Source organism: Pteronotus mesoamericanus, unplaced genomic scaffold (assembly GCF_021234165.1).
Source record: "Pteronotus mesoamericanus isolate MK-2021 breed Mesoamerican mustached bat unplaced genomic scaffold, CSHL_Meso_final scaffold_21, whole genome shotgun sequence".
Lineage (NCBI taxonomy): Eukaryota > Metazoa > Chordata > Mammalia > Chiroptera > Mormoopidae > Pteronotus > Pteronotus mesoamericanus.
Genome location: NW_026555310.1, coordinates 396,831 through 416,252, shown reverse-complemented (window position 1 = coordinate 416,252; position 19,422 = coordinate 396,831). Strand labels below are relative to the sequence as shown.

At 37.1% G+C, this 19,422-nt stretch overlaps 1 protein-coding gene across 1 annotated transcript; it reads left to right on the top strand.

The window, feature by feature from the left end:
- The first annotated feature begins 7,377 nt into the window (after nucleotides 1-7,377).
- Nucleotides 7,378-8,322, top strand: LOC129085077 (olfactory receptor 6C2-like). Its single transcript, XM_054591492.1, has one exon. It carries the CDS (start codon nucleotides 7,378-7,380, stop codon nucleotides 8,320-8,322), a length of 945 nt encoding a protein of 314 aa, XP_054447467.1.
- Nucleotides 8,323-19,422: the final 11,100 nt, after the last annotated feature.

Genomic DNA, 19,422 nt, shown 5'->3' with positions numbered 1-19,422 from the left:
GGAATCCATTCAACAAAATAAACTAATGAACAAAATAAACCACAGGCATGGAAACATGGAGCAGACTGAAAGTGACCAGAGGGGTTGGGGAAGGAGGGCAATGGTGGAAAGAAGGGGAAGGGACTAGACAAAGAACATGTATGAATGACCCATGGACATGGACAATGGAGTGGGAATTGACTGTGGAAGCAGGGGTGTGAGGGTGGGGTGGGTGGAGGGGGGTAAAGGGGGAAAAATAGAGCCAACTGTAATAAAATAAACATGATTTATAAATTTAAAAATATATAAAAAATAACACAAATTTAAAAAATGATTCCCTCTGTGGAACAGTAGTCAGAACATACACTCCAAGGGCTGGGGAGCAGATGAGGAGCCTCTAATTGCCTGGGGCCAGTTCACCATCAATTGACAGTCACATCCTCTCCGTAACCTTCAAAAAAATGGACATAAATATAACTTTGCTTTAGGTATTAGTTAATCAATGGTAGCACATTTCAAGAGCAATTATTTTTCATTTTAAATTATTCCTTTCAGCTTTATTGAGGTATAATAAAAAATTATATTTAAATGTACATCCTGATGATTTGATATATGTATACATTGTGAAAGAACTCCTCCCATCTTATTAATGAATACATTCATCATTATATATGAACAATAAAATTCTACTCTCTGAGCAAATTTCAGTTTTACAATACAGCATTATCAACTATAGTCACCGTGTTATACATTAGATTCTCAGGATTTATTCATCTTATAACTGAAGGTTTATATTCTTTTACCAACCTCTCCCTATTCCCCCTACTCTCTTCCTCCTGGAAACCACTTTTCTACTCTCTGTCTTTGAGTTTTACTTCTTATTTAGGTTTTACATAAAAGTGATAAGTGGTATTTTGCTTTCTCTGTCTGACTTATTTAGCATAATGCCCTCAAGTTTCATCTATGTTGTCACAAATGGCAGGATTCCTTTCATTCTGATAGCTGAATAATATTTCATTTTATGTATATATCACTTTTTTTTAATTCATTCACATGTTGATGACTTTTTTCCACAACTTGGTTGCTGTGAATAATGCTACAATGGACATGGGGATACAGATATCTCTTAGATATTCTTGTTTTACATTTCCTTTGAATATATACCTCATGTAGTAGTGTGATTTTTATATTCTTGAAGATCTTCCATATTGTTTTGAATAGTAGCTGCACCAATTTACATTCCAACCAAGAGTGCGCAAGGATTAATTTTTCCCCACATCCTCACCAACACTTGTTTTCTTACCTTTTTGATGCTTTCCAATTTAACAGTTGTGAGACGATGTCTCATTGTGGTTTTGGTTTGCATTTCCCTGATGATTAGTGATATTGAGCGTTTTCTATATGCATGCTGGTCATTTGCATGCCATCTTTGGAAAATATCTATTCAACTTGTTTGCCCATTTTTTAATTGAATTTGTTTGGGTTTGTTTTTTTGTTTGTTTTTGAGTTTGTTGTTGGTTTTTTGTTTTTGTTTTTGTTTTTTTGATGTTGAGTTGTTTTGTTACAGAACAAGTCAATGCTGTTCCAGAACAGCAGTGGGTTTCAATTGCTTACCACTAAGAAGCATAACTCTAGAGACAAGAGTTTGGTGAAAAAGGACAGGAGTTTTTTATTTAAAGGCTATACAGTTTTAGAATAATGCCATATTTCTGCTATTAAGTCCCACTCCCTTTAAAACACCCAAAAACAAATAACCTTGCCACCTTCTGCCAAGCCAGACCAGTTTCAGAATACAAGGTCTGTCGGGAAGAAGTTGTTAATATAATAAGAACATCACAACATCAATGTAACATCAATGTAACCTGGCGGCCAAGGAGAGTGGACTGGAATGCTCATGTATGAACAATGATGACTAGTCAGTAGGGGCTGCAGACGCTGCTTAGTGAGTATGTGTACTGTGTGGTCATCACATTCAAAATGACTAAGCAAGTAGAACAATGAATCTTAATCACATTTTGCATTAAGTTGGAACATTCCTCCACAGAAAATATTCAGGTGATTCAGAACATCACAGGTATGGGCAACTGGTGATGGCAGCTTCATCACGACAATGAGCTCACTCACGCATCACATCTCATGCAGAGTTTTTTGGTGAAATATCAAATCATCCAGGCGACTCAGCCTCCCTACAGGCCAGATTTTATGTCCTGTGACTTCCGGCTTTTCCCAAAATTAAAATCACCTTTGAAAGGAAAGAAATTTCAGAATTGATGAGATTCAGGAAAACAAGCCAGAGTAGCTGATGATTATTGTGAGAACTGTGTGAGATCCCAAGTGCCTATTTTGAAGGAGACTGAAGCATCACTGTCTTACATGCAATGTTTCTTATATCTTGTATCTTCAACAAGTATCTATTTTTCATATTACATGGCTGGATACCTTCAGCAAAGACCTTGTATGCTACTTAAAGTTACTATCCTTCAAGAAATTCAAAAGTCTGTAGCTCAGCATTCCCAGTCACAGTTTGGCTCCAAGCATCTTTCATGAGTCTATGTGCAACTGGCTGGACAGGGTCCCACCACACAGCCAGCACTGCCACTACCTTCTGTGGTCGAAGGGTGCTGAGGATATTTCCAGACCACATGGTCTCCAGGGATTCACTGGTCTCAGGACCCCAGACTGCCTGCAACTGACAGGGCTAGTCAAGGGAAGGGGAAAAAAGCCTCATGTTTCTCAGTGCACTCCAGTTTTAAACTCAGCCCAGAAATCCCTACATGACTGAACATCAGGTTTTTTCATAAAGGTGCATCAGTTTCTGCCATTTTTGTCAGCTCCCCAGCATCTTTGACCCTCTTTTTGGCTGCCATTTTTAGTAAGGGCAAAAGTTTCCCAGCCATGCACAGGTGCACAAGCTTCTGTCTGGGGTGGGGCATCTGCCCGCAACCCAGCAGGCACCCTGTGAGCTTCCCCCCGGCTATATGAAGAGTGGCTCAACTGCTGGCAGTTACCACAGTCACCGTTGCTTTTGTTTACAGTTTGCTGCAGGCAACAGCCTCCTTCCAAAGCCCCACACTTCAGGAAGGTACAGCCACTTGATTGCTTATTAACCTGCCATCCTGGGCGCCTCCTAGCCACTTGCACTTTTGCAACTCCATCCCTTCTGATGAGGAGGTACTGGCTCTTGTTGGGTCTGGGGTCCTTTGCCTGAACTGGGTTCTATGCTTTACAGCGATTTCTGTTCCAACCTACCCCATTACAGTTAGAATACTTTATATATTTTGAATATTAACTCTTTGTCAGATATATAATTGAAATATATTTCTCCCATTTGGTAGCTTGCCTTTTCACCTTGCTAATGTTTTCCTTTGCTGTGCAGAAGCTTTTTAGTTTGATGTAGTCCCACTTGTTTATTTTAGCTTTGTTGCCTTTCCTTTGGTGTCAAATTCAAAATATCATTGCCAAGACCCATATTAATGTACTTACACCCCGTGTATTCTGGGGGTTTTAAGGTTTCATGTCTCACACTCAAGTTTTTAACCTACTTCAAGTTTATTTTTGTGTATGGTATAAGAGAGACTCAGTTGCATTTCTTGCTCTATTTTATATTTTTGTTCCTTTGCCATAAATTAATTGACCATAATTAGCATGAAAATTTTAAATGACATGAATATATAGTATATTAAATTTTATTTCTGATGAAACATCAAGATATTAAACATAAATATCATGACATGTTTAGAAGTTTAAGGATATTGATATATATATCCAGTTATATATATTATATTGTTATTTTTAAATAGTACCCATAAATATCGTGATATATCTGAAGAGAAAAGCCTGAAAGTTTAACACTATAATTAAACAGTATAGGTTATATTTTACATATTTTTCCTTTTTCTTGTCGAAGTAAAATTTCCCAAATATAGTGTTATTCATATAACAAACCAGTAAATGATAAATGTGATTTACATATGATCCTTCCATATGGTATATCTTAGTTCATGCTATGTACCATAAAAAGGAGCTACAGTTGTGTTTTACAACCAGATTCTTTGATTGTCCACCTTTTTCTGTGGCTGCATCCTCCAATCTCCAAGGTCACTGTCTCTGAAGAAACCATGGTAGCATACCTTTTTTACCCCAATTTTATTACACAGAAGTTTCATTAGTGACTTTGTCCTAGGGTCACCAGGGACTCTTTGTTTATACACTTAGTTGAATTTTCATCAAGTAAAGCAATGCCAAACTAGATACAGTGAATGTGCTCGAAGTCCTGAGCCCATAATAGCCCCGGTAACAACTTTCCTAAAACTGGAGAAGATTCCTGACATTCCACAACTCTTATACTAGGTTGTTATTATTATTATTATTATTATTAGATTTTTTTATTTTTTGAGGGGAGTTAAAAATAGTACAACAAGGATTTTCATGTAATTGGTTGGAGATGGATACTTCTGAGAAGTATATGTACATTAGAGTTGCTGTGAATATAAGAGCAGATTCATAAGCAAAAATGGCCCATAGTTCATACAAAAATTTTCATCCCAACTATCATTTCCAGTTTAGGAGTTTTAAGATTTCACGTGTTTCCACAACCAACAGAAACTAGGGCTGACAGGCATAACAGTAAGTGAGATAAAATTTGCCATTTTAATTATATTTAGTTTTGTGTGGATTTTTATTGAGTTTTATTATGCTTGAGGAAACATAATTTACCTATTGTTTTAAAATTGGAAATGTAAATGATAATTTCTATATTGATGAAGCGTACATGTTTTTACTGTTTTAAAATTAAGTTTCTTTGGATATATAAATGTCATCTACTTGGAGATTTTTATGCACAAAAATATACTGGGATTTAAAAAGATTAAAATTGGATATCTATATATAAATATATTACCTATCTCATCAACCTTCCATTAAAAATGAGATATATATTCATCAAATTGCATAAGCATACTTCTTAGACTCCCAAAAGAATGACATTGACAGAACTGCATCACCTCGTCAGAGATCTCTGTCCTCATTTCAAACACGCCTTTTGAAACAATCAGTCAAATTTCACTATGAATTATTTTTTTAAACTTGTTTTATTATGCTTTGTGATACCTAAGAAAGAAAAACAAACCAATGTTGTTAAAGCATGAATAGTCCACGGTGACAGAGCTGAGTAAGTTTACTCAGTGAGATGATGCATGTGTTGCCTAAGAGATTAGAAAGAGGGTTGAAGTAACATAGTAGGTGGAGAGCAGAAATCTTTCTCCTCAATCTCAGTTTTATCTACTATATTCATTGAATGCATCTCCAATTGCCTTAGTGTGTTTTGTCAGGCAAACCATGAGCCTAGTTTAGCTCATCTTCCTTGTGTTGAGCACTGCCTCCCAGAGGCCTTAACTGCATTCTCTGCTAGATAGTCAGAGCTGGCCCCTGTCCCACACCAGCTGACACAATAAAGTGAGCCCACATACAAATAAATTGAGGTCTCCAGGGGAAACTTTTCACAGTTCACTGCTTTGGGGAATTTCTAACCTAGGGACACTAATTTTAAAATAAAAACATTTGCGATCCTACTAATGTAATTGTCAATGCCTTAAAATGTTCTGTGAAAAAGATTTTAACACAAACTCAGAATCAAAAAAGTCCACACACTCGGGATTTGACATCTCCCAGATAGATGCCCTTAATGCAAGGAAAAAAAATTACATCAACAGAATTTTACTGGAACACATAGCAAAGAGAAGGTGATAAACAAAAACAAGAAAGTTGACCCTCTTTGAAAGCAAAAGAAAAAAATTCAACAGCAGACTCTAACATAGAAAGTTATTTTTAAAATTCAGTAACTGTTTATTCCAAATTCCACATTTTAAGATTAAAAAAGAAAAAATTTTGGTTACATAACCAGCCTCAATTTCCTTAGCCAGTTCAAGACAAAAATTAAATTTATTGGTGTGATACTGGTTAATAAAATTATATAGGTTTTGAGTGTGCAATTCTATGATACATCATCTGTATATTGCATTGTGTACCCTACAGTTATATCAAAGTGCTTTGAATTATAAGCCCAAAAACAAAGAAAAATAGCTTCATAGGTGTCTGGAAAACATACACAGATAAATTCATTTAGAAACATTTATAAAATAATTGACAACATATCTGGGGCTCTGTTAGTTGTGTGGTGAAAAAGACACACATTTATGATTCCCACAAGTTAGTATTGTTTGTTACGTGTTAAAATAATAGCAAACATCATGTTCTATGGCAACACAGTGACAAGGATTAGAAGGAACACAGTTAGCAGACTTGCAGGAAAACTTCCAGAGGGTTTAAAGATGAAGTTGAAAACCAATGGAAAAATAGAAGTTATTCAGGTAAATTAAGGACAGAAAACAAATGATTTGTGAGAAATATTTACTAAAATACCTGTCACATGAAATGCGCTCAATAAAGATAGTCTACATGTATTATGTTTATTGAAAAGATCACACTAAGAGGAGGAGGAGGAAGAGGGATAGAGAAGATCATCAGTTGCATTTGTGATATAGTGGATTCAAAGTCCATGTGTAATGTTCAAATAGATATTTCAGTTTGCATCTGAAAATCAGAAAGGACTATTGCAAAATAAAAATACAGATTTAGTAATAATCACCTGGAATATGATACTTTAAAAAAATAGAAATTGATGAAAATACAGAATAAATATCAGTATGGTGAGACATGAAAAGGGATGAAGAAATCACCAACAGACAGATAAGAGGGCTAGAAAAACATATCATCTGTGATATCTTTGAAGTTTATCAGAGAACTTCATAAAAGTATAAATGTATACTGGGCACAACTATAAAGATATTGTGCATTAACATAGTTTATATTTTGTACCACTGTGAATTATAAGTGATTACTTAGGGACAGATAAACTGCAGAAGGAGGTAATGTCAGGAGGAGAGCTGAAAAAGTGTGTGCACATGCGTGTGTGTGTGTGTGCGTGAGCATGCACACATGACAGAGTTTAGAGGCTCTTGGGAGAGAAGCACACATGTGTGCAATAAACAAAAATAGAAAACAAAATTCTTTAATTATAGAGCTGGAACAGAAACTTCAAGTGACTACAGACTGTGCATAGAGAAGCCATGTTGTCATATATATATCAATACTTTAAGGAACAAAGTGACAAACAAATACATTAAACAGAATTCTTGAAAGTCAAGACATTTTGCTCCTATTAAATGACAGACCCATAGGAGTCAAATGTAGTCCTTTATAGAATATGCATAGAATTGTAAAAATTTTTAAATAATGAATTTTTAAAACCTAACTATGATAGATTTCATACTTTTAAAATAATCTACAACACAATATCTCAATGTTATATGCAGATTTAACAGAAGTCAAAAATCAGCAATGAGAAATAGCACTGTGACAACATTCATTCTGCTGGGACTGACAGATGACCTTCAGCTGCAGGTTCTGATTTTTATCTTTTTCTTTCTCACCTACATGCTGAGTATAACTGGGAATCTGACTATCATCTCCCTCGTCTTACTGGATTCTCAGCTTAAAACCGCCATGTACTATTTCCTACAAAATTTCTCCTTCTTGGAGATCTCATTCACCTCTGCCTGTATTCCCAGATACTTGTATAACATAGCAACAGGTGACAAGGTCATTACCTACAATGCCTGTGCCAGCCAAGTATTTTTTACTGACCTCTTTGGTGTAACTGAATTTTTTCTCCTAGCCGCCATGTCCTATGACCGCTATGTGGCCATCTGCAAACCCCTGCATTATGTGACCATCATGAGTAGCACAATCTGCAGAAGACTTGTCCTTTGTTGTTGGGTAGCTGGTCTATTCATTATAATCCCCCCACTTAGTCTAGGCTTAAATCTGGAATTTTGTGATTCTAATGTCATTGATCATTTTATCTGTGATGCATCTCCCCTCCTGAAAATTTCTTGTTCAAATACTTGGTTCATGGAACAGACTGTTATAATTTGCGCTGTGCTGACTCTCATTATGACACTTATGTGTGTAGTACTGTCCTACATTTATATCATCAAAACAATTTTTAGATTCCCTTCTGTTCAGCAAAGGAAAAAGGCCTTTTCCACCTGTTCTTCCCACATGATTGTGGTTTCCATCACCTATGGCAGCTGCATCTTCATCTATATCAAACCTTCAGCAAAGCAATCAGTGGCCATTAACAAGGGTGTGACAGTGCTCACTACTTCCATTGCTCCAGTGCTGAATCCTTTCATTTACACCTTGAGAAACAAGCAAGTAAAACAAGCCTTCAGTAATTCAGCCAAAAGAATTGTGATATTTTCCAAAAATAAGAGAATGTGAAGCCATGTAAACATGTATATAATGAACCTACCAAATCTTCTAGTCAGGTTAACTTATTCAAAACACTCTCATTCATCCTAATCTAGTGACATCTTTCTCATAAAACTCGTTTAAGATCCTGCTATACATAGGCTTTTAAATTTAAATCCTTGCCTCACCTTCAAATTAAGAATACCCAAAAATAAAAATAAAAAAAGTAAAACAGCAGTATATTTCCAAATTAGAAATATCAAAAGAGAAACACACAGGTTAGTAAATCTTTACATTTACCAGCAAAAGAATAAGTAACAGTCACCATTGTTTCATCTAATCCAAACCTTTCAAGTGATTTATTTATTGATTCACTTAACACCGATGTATTGGTTACTTTCTTTAGTACAGGTACTGTTTTAAGCACTAAAAATAGAGAAGGGTCAACAAGCCAGCAAAAAAACGTATTCCCATATACCCTCAGGGGTAAATAAAACCAATTCTATGTAAAATAAAGCAAAATGGCTAACTTGTACTCAAATAAATGTTCTTTTCACAAAAGGAAATTATAGACCTCATCATGATGGAAAACATCTAAAATATTGAGACAGGATAGTAAAAAACTAGCAAAATTCCTTGGCAAGTGGAATAGGGAAACTGAGACAGAGCTGAACACGTTACCTCCCTAGAGATAATATCTACGCCTCAGCTGTATTTCAGCCCCAGGGCCAGAAAAGCAGCGAAACCAGGTAGGCAACTCCAGGACCAACTGCAATGACTAAAAGATCCTCAGCCACTGACCAATCAGAGACTATGACCCTGAAAGGGCACACGTGGAGAACTGATGAATATTCTGCTGAAACCCTCCCCTGAGATCTCCCCTAAGATTCCCACTTGCAAGGAAGAGATAAAAGCCTCAAGACAAAGGCTCTGCGAGCCCTCTGTCTCTGGGGACAGCAGCCAAGGCCATTTCCTTCTCCCCTACCCCTAACTTCTTTCCTCTCAGGCACACATCTCTTAAACTCTAAGGCAATGGCAGCTAGCAGCTTGACCCGGGCTAACCCCCTGAACCAGCCCCGAAAGCCCCCTTTCTCTGACTTAAGGCAGCCCAGCCTAGGCTCTCCTGTTGCTTCTTCTATGTAAGCCTTTCTCACAACTCTCCACTCTGGGCAGGCCCGTTCCCTTTCTTGAGGATGTATCAATAAAACTCTTGCTCATCCACTTTCATCTCACTAGTCTGTAATTCTTAACTGCATCAGTGGGAAGAACCAAGCTTCCAGTAACAATACTAAAACTTAAAAATTATAAGACTTGTGTCATACATCAAATCACTAATAACCAAAGCTTTTAAATGTTATAAGCTTTTCTCAAAAATGCGTGAAGTGAAAAGATAATGAAAATAGAATAACTACTTTGAGAAATTTAAATATTTTAGTATTGCAAAAACTGCCCAATGTAAACACTTATACTGAAATGTCAACAGAGAATGTCACTAAAACAGAACAGTATTCAAAAGGAATATGAAAAGCAGTAGTAAAGATATTGTATATTTTTATATCAAAAGTTATACATTGGAAGGATACAAACTCTTTACCACATTTCCTCCAAAAAAAAGAATCTCATACAGTTTATCATCTGTAATGATTTCCCCCATCCCACTACATTTAAGGCTCCAGAAATTTGAACCTACATCTCCCTTGTTTTTGTGTCTAGTATTTTCCATACACTGTTTCTTTGTCAAAAATATTTTCCTCATTCTTTAACTCACCTTTTTTCCTTATTTTTTTAAATTTAAAAGCCACTCAGTTTGTTCAAAATTAAACATAAAACTACCATATGATCCAGGAATTCTACTTCTGGGAGTAGTCCAAAAGAATTAAAACCAGGATATTAAAGAGATATCTGTACTCCCATGTTCATTGCAGCAATATTCACAATAATTAAGATGCAGAAACAACCTAAATATCTATCAACTGATTAATGGATTAAAAAAAATGTAACATAGACATACAGCAGAATACTATTCATCCTTTAAAAAGAAGGAAATTTTGCAATATGCAACATGGATGGACTTTATAGACATTATGCTAGGTAAAATAAGCCAGATACAAAAGGCAAGAACTTAATGATTCAACTTATATAAGATATCTAAAAAGTCAAATTCATAAAATCAAAGACTAGGATGGTGGTTACCAGGAGCTGTGGGATGAAGAATTATTAATAAACAGGCATAAGGTTTCAGTTAAGATTTTAAAAGCATTAAAGATGTGCTTTAACAAGGGACATAAGGGAAAGAATAAACAAGTGGGATCTCATCAAAATAAGAAGCTTCTGCACGGCAAAAGAAAACATCAGCAAAATGAAAAGGGAGCCAACCATATGGGAAAATATATTCGCTAATGATACATCAGATAGAGGTTTGATCTCCAAGATATATAAAGAACTCACTCGACTCCACTCCAAGAAGACAAATGATCCAATCAAGAAATGGGCAAAGGACCTGGGCAGGCGCTTTTCCAAGGAGGAGATACAGAGGGCCCGGAGGCATTTGAAAGGATGCTCAGCATCACTAGCCATCAGAGAAATGCAGGTCAAAACCACCATGAGGTACCACCTCACACCGGTCAGAATGGCCATCATAAACAGATCCACAAACAACAGGTGCTGGCGAGGCTGTGGAGAAAAGGGAACCCTAGTCCACTGTTGGTGGGAATGCAGACTGGTGCAGCCATTGTGGAAAGCAGTGTGGAATTTCCTCAAAAAGCTGAACATGGAGCTGCCTTTTGATCCAGTGATTCCCCTGCTGGGACTATACCCTAAGAACACCAAAATGCCAATACAAAAGAACCTATGCACCCCAATGTTCATAGCAGCACAATTTACAATAACCAAGTGTTGGAAGCAACCGAAATGCCCATCAGTAGATGATTGGATCAAAAAGTCGTGGTACATATACACAATGGAATACTACGCAGCAGAAAGAAAAAAAGAACTACTAAACCTCGTGACAGCATGGATGGAACTGGAGAGCATTATGCTAAGCGAAATAAGCCAGGGGGCGAAAGACAAATACCATATGATCTCACCTAGAAGCGGAACCTAACCAACAATACAAAGATGCAAGGAAAATAAAACCAGCAACACTGAAAGGAAAAGAAATCAACAGAGACAAGAGGGAAGGAGGGATGGGGGGCGGGGAAAAGGAAGGGGAGGGGAAAGTCAAGGAACATAGAGCAAGGACTCATGGACAAAACCAAAGGGGAAGAGCTGAGGGAGGGAAGGAGGAAGGGGGCAAGGGAAAGTGGTGGGGAGTAGGCAGAGACAAATGTATTTGAAAAAATAAATTAAAATAAAAAATAAAAATAAATAAAAAATAAAAAAATAAAAAAACCTTGGACTGTAACTGTAATCCACTTATGTTTTCCAATAACTCTCTAGCAGAATTCATAGTACAAAAGAGTAGTAAGTTCATAGGGCTTGCTTGCTTTCTTTCTTTCTTTCTTTCTTTCCTTCTTTCTCTTTTCTTTGCCATTTACTATGGTTTGAGTTCCAAGATATTTCTGAGGTGGTTAATCTTTCAAATCTATATTCAAGAAGTATAAGGGCATGAAAAAACAGGAAGAAAGAAAAAAAACTTGCATCCTAAGTATTTACTTAATTGAAAAATGTGATCAAATAAATGATGAATAAAATGTAGCTATAAGAAAAAAAAAAGATGTGCTTTAAAACACAGTACTTTTAGTCAACAGTAATGTACAATTTTTTCATAGTTTTTCCTTGTTGTTCAGTTACATTTGTTCCAATTTTTCTCCCATTGCTCTCTCCTGCCTTACCCACCCCCCACCTCCCACATTTAATCCACCCCATTGTCCTTGTCCATGGATTCTTTATACATGTTCTCTGACTTGACCCTTCTCCTTTCCCCCATTATCTCCCTCCCCTCTTCCCTCTGGTTGCTGTCAGTTTGTACTTTATTTCAATGTTTCTGGTTCTATTTTGCTCATTTGTTTGTTTTGTTGATTAGGTTCCACTTATAGGTGAGATCATATGGCATTTCTCTTTCACCGCCTGGTTTATTTCACTTAGCATAATACTCTCCAGTAATGTATAATTTTTAAAAGGAAAGATCTCATGTTCAGTGTAAATTTTTTAGGAAAATATGGAATTTATTAGATATAGGATACAAAATAAAACCAATCCAGAGCTCCCTTCCACAGGCTCCCTTCACACCAGCAAACGACTAGCAAAGAATAAAAAGATGCAAAGCTTCCGAAAATGATAGATGCTCAGCTTGAGAGTGATGACTGGGTCAGATGAGCTGATTTCTGAAGAAGCCCACTGCCGATTCTGCTACAGCAGCAAGCCAGTACTACAGCCTTTTGGATCAGAGGCTAACATCAGGGACACTCTGAGCGTTTCAGTGGCTGGAGCTGCTGATCGGTAAATAAGCAGACCCTTTACTCCCACCCTGCATCATCCTTCCGTTGCTACACTACCAAATTCTGCTTCACTTCTGCTAGTGCCTGAGAGAACCAACACAGGGTGGCTTTTAGGCAGAGGGGCTTATCCAAAAAGGTAAGGTGGAACTGGCCAGGATCCTTAGACATGCAAGACTTGCCAGGGGACAATATCAGCTTGTTGTCCCGGAAGTGGTGATAAAGGAGCAGCTCTTCCTCAAATGTGCATGGGTCAAATTAATCCAGACATAGAGGCTAGAGCCACAACTGAGAAGATAGGTCTTCGATGACTTCAACCTGTGAGCTGCCTGCTCAAACCTCTTTTATGTAGCAAACAGATGCAAGTCAGAAGGAAAAATGGGGAACAACAGGGAGGTTCTAAATTTGGGGTCAAAAAGTCCCTGAGCTTCTATGGATTTTTGTCAAGCTCCATTCTTTGGTTCCCAGTGAGCAGTTGCTGTTAGCAAGGACTCCAAACAGCATAGTGAGAAAGGCCACCTAAAGAGGACCTGTCAAGTGTCTTCCATGCATTGTCACTTAATCAAAAGTAATATCCAACTTTATACTTATTTACAAAATTAATATGTAGTCCTTATAAATTTATGAATAGAAGAAAAATACAAAGAAAAATAGAACTCATAATTCCAAAGAAAATCCCTATTAACCGCTCTTTTCCACTGTGAACATTTCCCTTTTTATTATGGAAAATGTTCAGGATATACAAAGTAAATAGAACAGTATAAATTTTTTAAGAGGAAAGGTATGTTAAATGTTCTTAATACAATAATTTTTTTAAAAAGACACATTTTTCATATAAAAAAATAAGCCCATATAAATATGATTTTAAGGGAATACCAAAATCTAGCTTGATACTAGTTGATATTTCTACATTTGATTACCAACTCATCATTTAGCAATACCTGTTGCTACAAGAAAAACCATTCCTTTGAGGTTTCCCATTTTTATAATGTCCTTGGTCCATGTCTATGCTTCACTCTTGAAAATTAATGAAAAGATTATTAGAATGTCTAATGTATATTTGGACATTCAGAATGAGCTCAGAACACATTATTCATAATTACAATATTAATACTTTTATCATGCTCTGGCTGGTGTGGCTCAGTGGATTGAGCACTGGCCTGCAAACCAAAAGGTCATCAGTTCAATTCCTGGTCAGAGCACATGCCTAAGCTGTGAGCCAAGAGGCAACCCATCAATGCTTCTCTCACACATTGATATTTCTCTACCTCTCTCTCTTTCTCCTGTCCACTCTCTCTAAAATAAATAGATAAAATTAATGTAAAAAACTAAAAATACTGTTATCAGGAACAATAAAGATCTATCAGTTTGGAGGGAAAAAAAGTCATGACTACTATCAGTTTGGAGGAAAAAAAGTCATGACTTTCCTAAACTATAGTTAGGAAAGTCATATGTTCAACATATATGCAATGCCAAACACTTCATATCACAGGGAAAAATATTAATGAAGTGGAATTTTTTCCTGCCAAATCTCAAATACCCCCAAAATACAAAAGAATTGCCATACAGTAAGAACCTATGTTTCCCTAATCAAAATATGGTTCTCCAATCAAAATATGTTTCCCCAATTTTTTTTCTGTCTATATCCCTTAGTAGATTGTTAATATTGAAGTCAGACACTTTGTTAATATTTTCCCCTGTGATATGAAGTGTTTGGCATTGCATATATGTTGAACGTATGACTTTCCTAACTATAAAAACAACATCGAATGTAGTTGAATCATTATAACAGAAAATGAAGCATTTGACAAAATCTAACATCCATTTATTCTCAACAAAGTGGATATAGAGGAGAACATACCTCAACAAAATAAAGGCCTTATATAAGCCAATAGCTAACATTATACTCAACAGTGAAAAACTGAAAGCTGAATATACAAGAATGCTCATTTCATTCAATATAGAATTGGAAAACCTAGCCAAAGAACTTAGGCAAAAAAATAAAAAGCATCCAGATCAGAAATGAAGGAGTAAAACTGTCACTATTTGTAGATGACATGATATTATATATAGGAAACCCTAAAGACCACCAAAAAAACTGTTAGAACTAACAAACAAATTTACTAAATTTGCAGAATTCAAAATCAATATACAAAAATCTGTTGTGTTTCTATACACAAAAAATGAACTATCAGAAAAAAATTAAGAAATCTATCCCATTTACAATTGTATCACAAAGAATAAAATACTTAGAATAAATTAAATCAAGATGTGAAAGACCTGTACACTAAAAACTGTAATACATTAATGAAAGAAATTGAAGAAGACACAAATAAATGGAAAGTAATCATATACACACATAAAGAATGAAATTGTACACTTACAAAATACCATATATACAAAAATTAACTCAAAATGGATCAAGAGCCTAAATGTGACACCTAAAAAAAAAAAAGAAAATAAATTCAGAAAATAACATAGGACAAACTTTTTTTTAGATTTGGCAATGATTTCATGGATATGACACCAAAGGTACAGGTAACAAAACAAAAAAATAGACAAATTGAATTTTATGAAAATTTTTAAATTTTCTGCTTCAAAAGACATTTCGATATCCAAATATATAAAGAATTCATACAACTCAAGACCAGGAAGACAAACAATTCAATTAAAAAATGGGCAAAGGACCTAAACAGACACTTCTCCAAGGGGGACTTACAGAGGACATAAAGACATATGAAAGGATGCTCAGCATCACTGGCCATCAGAGAGATGCAAATTAAAACCACAATGTGATACCGCTTCACACTGGTCAGAATGGCCATCATTAATGAATCAATAAACAAGTGCTGGCTAGGATTTGGGGAAAGGGGAACCTTGGTGCAAAGTTGGTGGGAATGCAAACTGGTACAGCCACTGTGGAAAACAGTTTGGAATCTACTCAAAAACTAAAGATGGAACTGCCTTTTGACCCAGTGATCCCACTGCTGGGATTATACCCTAAGAATCCTGAAACACCAATTCAAAAGAACCTATGCAACCCAATGTTCATAGCAGCATGAGTTACAACAGCCAAGTGCTGGAAACAGCCTAAGTGCCCATCAGTAATTGAGTGGATCAAAAAACTGTACACATTAGTACATTTGCATAATGGAATACTGTGCAGCATAGAGAAAGAAGGAGCTCCTACCCTTTGCAACAACATGGATAGAACTAGAGAGCGTTATGCTAAGTGAAATAAGCCAGGTGTCAAAAGACAAATATCATATGATCTCACCTATAAGTGAAACCTACTGAACAAAACAAAGAAATGAGCAAAACAGAACCAGAGGCATGGAAATAAGGAACAAACTGACAGTGACCAGAGGGGTGGGGAAAGAGGGATAATGGGGGAAAGAAGGGGAAGGGTCTAGGCAAGGAACATATATAAAAGACCCATGGTAGTAGACAATAGAGTGGGGACTGACTGAGGGTGTGGGAAGTGGGCAGACCAGGGGAGAAGCACAGAAGAGGTTGGGGATTGGGACAACTGTAATTGAACAACAATTTTAAAAAAAGACATTATCCACAGAGTAAAAAGGCAACCCACAAAATGAGAGAAAATATGTGCAAATCATATATCTGCTAATAGATTAATATCTAGAATATATAGAGAACTCCTAAAACACAAAAACAAAAATAAAACAATTTTATAAAGAGCAAAAGACTTGAATAAACATTTATCCAAAGATATATAAATGGACAAGGGCTTAAAAAGATGCTCAACATCACTAGTCATCAGGAAACACAAAACTACAATGAGCTACCATCTCACACCCATTAGGATGGCTACTATTCAAAAACAAAACAAAACAAAACATCAAGTATTGGCAAGGATATGGAGGAGTTGCAACACTGGTGCACTGTTGGTGAAAATGTAAAATGATATGACCAAGGTGGAAAATGTTATGTTGGTTCTTCAAAAAATCAAAAATAGAAGTACCCTATGATGCAGCAATTCCACCTCAGGATATATACCCAAAGGAATTAAAATCAGGTTCTTGAAGAGATGATTGTACACACATGTTCACAGCAATATTATTCACAAGAGCTAAGATGAGGAAGCTACCCAGTGTCCATTGATGGATGAATAAACAAGTGTAGTAAATAAATACAATCAAATATTATTTAGCCTTAAAAATGAAATTCTGCAGTATGCTACATTCTGGAAGAAATTTGAAGACATCATACTAAGTGAAATAAGCCAATCACAAAAAGAAAAATGCTGTATGATTGTACTTACATGAGGTACTTAGAGTAGTCAAAATCATATAGTATAACAATTGCCAGGGACTGTGGGGAGTAGAGAATTACGTTATTGTTCAATAGGTATAGAGTTTTAGTTTTTCAAGTTGAAGACTTATGAGATGGATGTAGTGATGGTGCACAGCAAAGTGAATGTAACTTAATACCACTAAAGTTAACATTTTTAAATTGTTAAGATGGAAATAAAGGGAAATAAAAGGTACAAACTTCTAGTTATAAAATAAGTCACGAGTACATGGTAATGAACAGTAGATTAGTTTCATTCTTTTGTATGTGGCTTTCCAATTTTCCAAGCACCATTTATTAAAGGGGTTTTCTTTTCTCCATTATATGTTTTTTAGCTCCTTTCTCAAAAACGAGTTGTGCATATACATGTGGGCAATTCTGTTACATTGGCCTATGTGTCTGTTTTTCTCAGTACTATACTCTTTTAATTACACTTTGTAGTATAATTTGAAGTCAGGGAGTGTGACACCTCCTTCCTCATTCTTTTTTCTCAGGATCGCTTTGGGTATTTGGGGTCTTTTGTGGTTATTATTTTTTTTGTTCAATTTCTTTTAAAAATGCCATTGGTTATTGAATGGGGATTGCATCAAACCTGTATATTGTTTGCAATCATTCACCCTGGACTCCAGTGGAGGGAAATTGTGGAGCAGAGTGAAGTCAAATGAGGAAAGTCTTGGGTTTGTGGCTCTGGGGAGAGAGCTGAGGGGACAGCCACCAAGACCTCTGTGCTGAGTCATTCTCCCATACCACAGATGCCATCTTTCTTGGCTGGAGCGCACTTCTCCATGCAGCATCAACCTGGGGGTAAGCACCTACCATCTCCCTCTCACCCACTTATGTGGACTTACACCATGATGAGAAGTCAGCTTTCTTGGACAAAGAGTAGAGATCTGGGCAGACTCAAGGAGTGTCAGTGACTGAGTTGTGTTGCTTCGAGGTGGGGGCCATTCCCCCTACTTTCCCATGAATCTGACTGGCACTTCCTCCTCATGGGAGATCTGCTAGAATCACCCTCCAGGCTCCAGAAGTCCCACCAAAATAACTCCAAGAGACTTTGCCCTACTGAGATCGAGACAAAATCCAGAACAAACTGAGTGGTATAGCTCTGGGACAGGGGCCACACCCCCTCACCTTTTCCGAAGCCTGACCAGTATTTCCTTCTCACAGGAGATCTACTAGCCTCATCCTTCTGACTACCTGCAGCCACACCCTGCTCTTTTTCTCCTCCCAACAAAATCTAGGAGAGACTGATCTGTGTGGCACTAGAACAAGTACAATTTTCCCTTGCACACACCATCATAGAGCAGAGCCTTCCCCTCACATGGCCAGATCTTGACCTGTTTGGGCCTGGTAAAATCTGCTGTCCTCACCCTGGTGACTACCTGAGACCCAGCCCCAACACAAAGGTTTGTGAGCACCCAGTGGATAGCAGCTAGACTTAGGATACTGCAGGACATTTGCCAAGTGTCCTCAGACCTAGCACTAGAACTGAGTTTGAACTGAAATCAATCTGGTGGACACCACTCGCCCCCACCTAGTGACTCACTGTGAACCTAACTCATGGATTGTAAGTACAACAAGAAGCTCTTTCAGTGGCTGAGACTAACAGACAGCCAGTGGCAACAGGCAGAAGTGGATCTCAGGGTGTCTTGAAATTTTGCTGACATGATCCCAGTCCCAGTGCTGGTAAAAGCTGGCCTTGGTGCACAGCTTGGTCCTCCCTCCACACACCCAGGCCCAGCAGAGGAAGTCATAAAGTGTGGAACATTAATAGCTCCAAACATGTTGCCCAAAACCAGTCACAGGCAGCATATGACATTGGACTGTACCAGAGCTCCTCTCAAGAGACCCAGAACCAACACAACCAGTGGCCAACTGCAGACAACAACAGAACGGGATGCAATAAACTTCACAAGCAGTATATCCAAAGGGAGATCTCAGCGGGCACCAAACTCCCTGAGGTGAATTTTGGTTCGTGTGGTCAACACCTACACAGCAGCTCATACACCGTGGTTGGGATTGAGCCTCAGAGTCAGCCAGCCTGAGTGTCAGTCCCATGCACAAAATGGTCAATAGCAATCAAGACTCAATTATACTGGGAGGACCAAAATGATACACAAAAGAGACACTCAGCTCAGGTGAACAAGGAGACTGCACAACTGGACCCCAAATTACACTTTCTACAAAAGACCACCCTATGAAGACTGGGAGTCATAGCAGATGTAACTTATACACAGAAACAAAAACAAAGAGACAGCTAAAATACAAAGACAAATAATCCCCAAATAAAAGAACAGGAGAAATCTCTAGAGAAAGAGCTAAAGGAATTTATCAGATATCAAATTCAAAGTAATGATTATAAGGTTGGTCACCAACATAAAAA

What these genes read in the sequence shown, in the direction of transcription:
- LOC129085077 (XM_054591492.1), top strand. Translation starts at nt 7,378, where the DNA reads ATGAGAAATAGCACTGTGACAACATTCATTCTGCTGGGACTGACAGAT.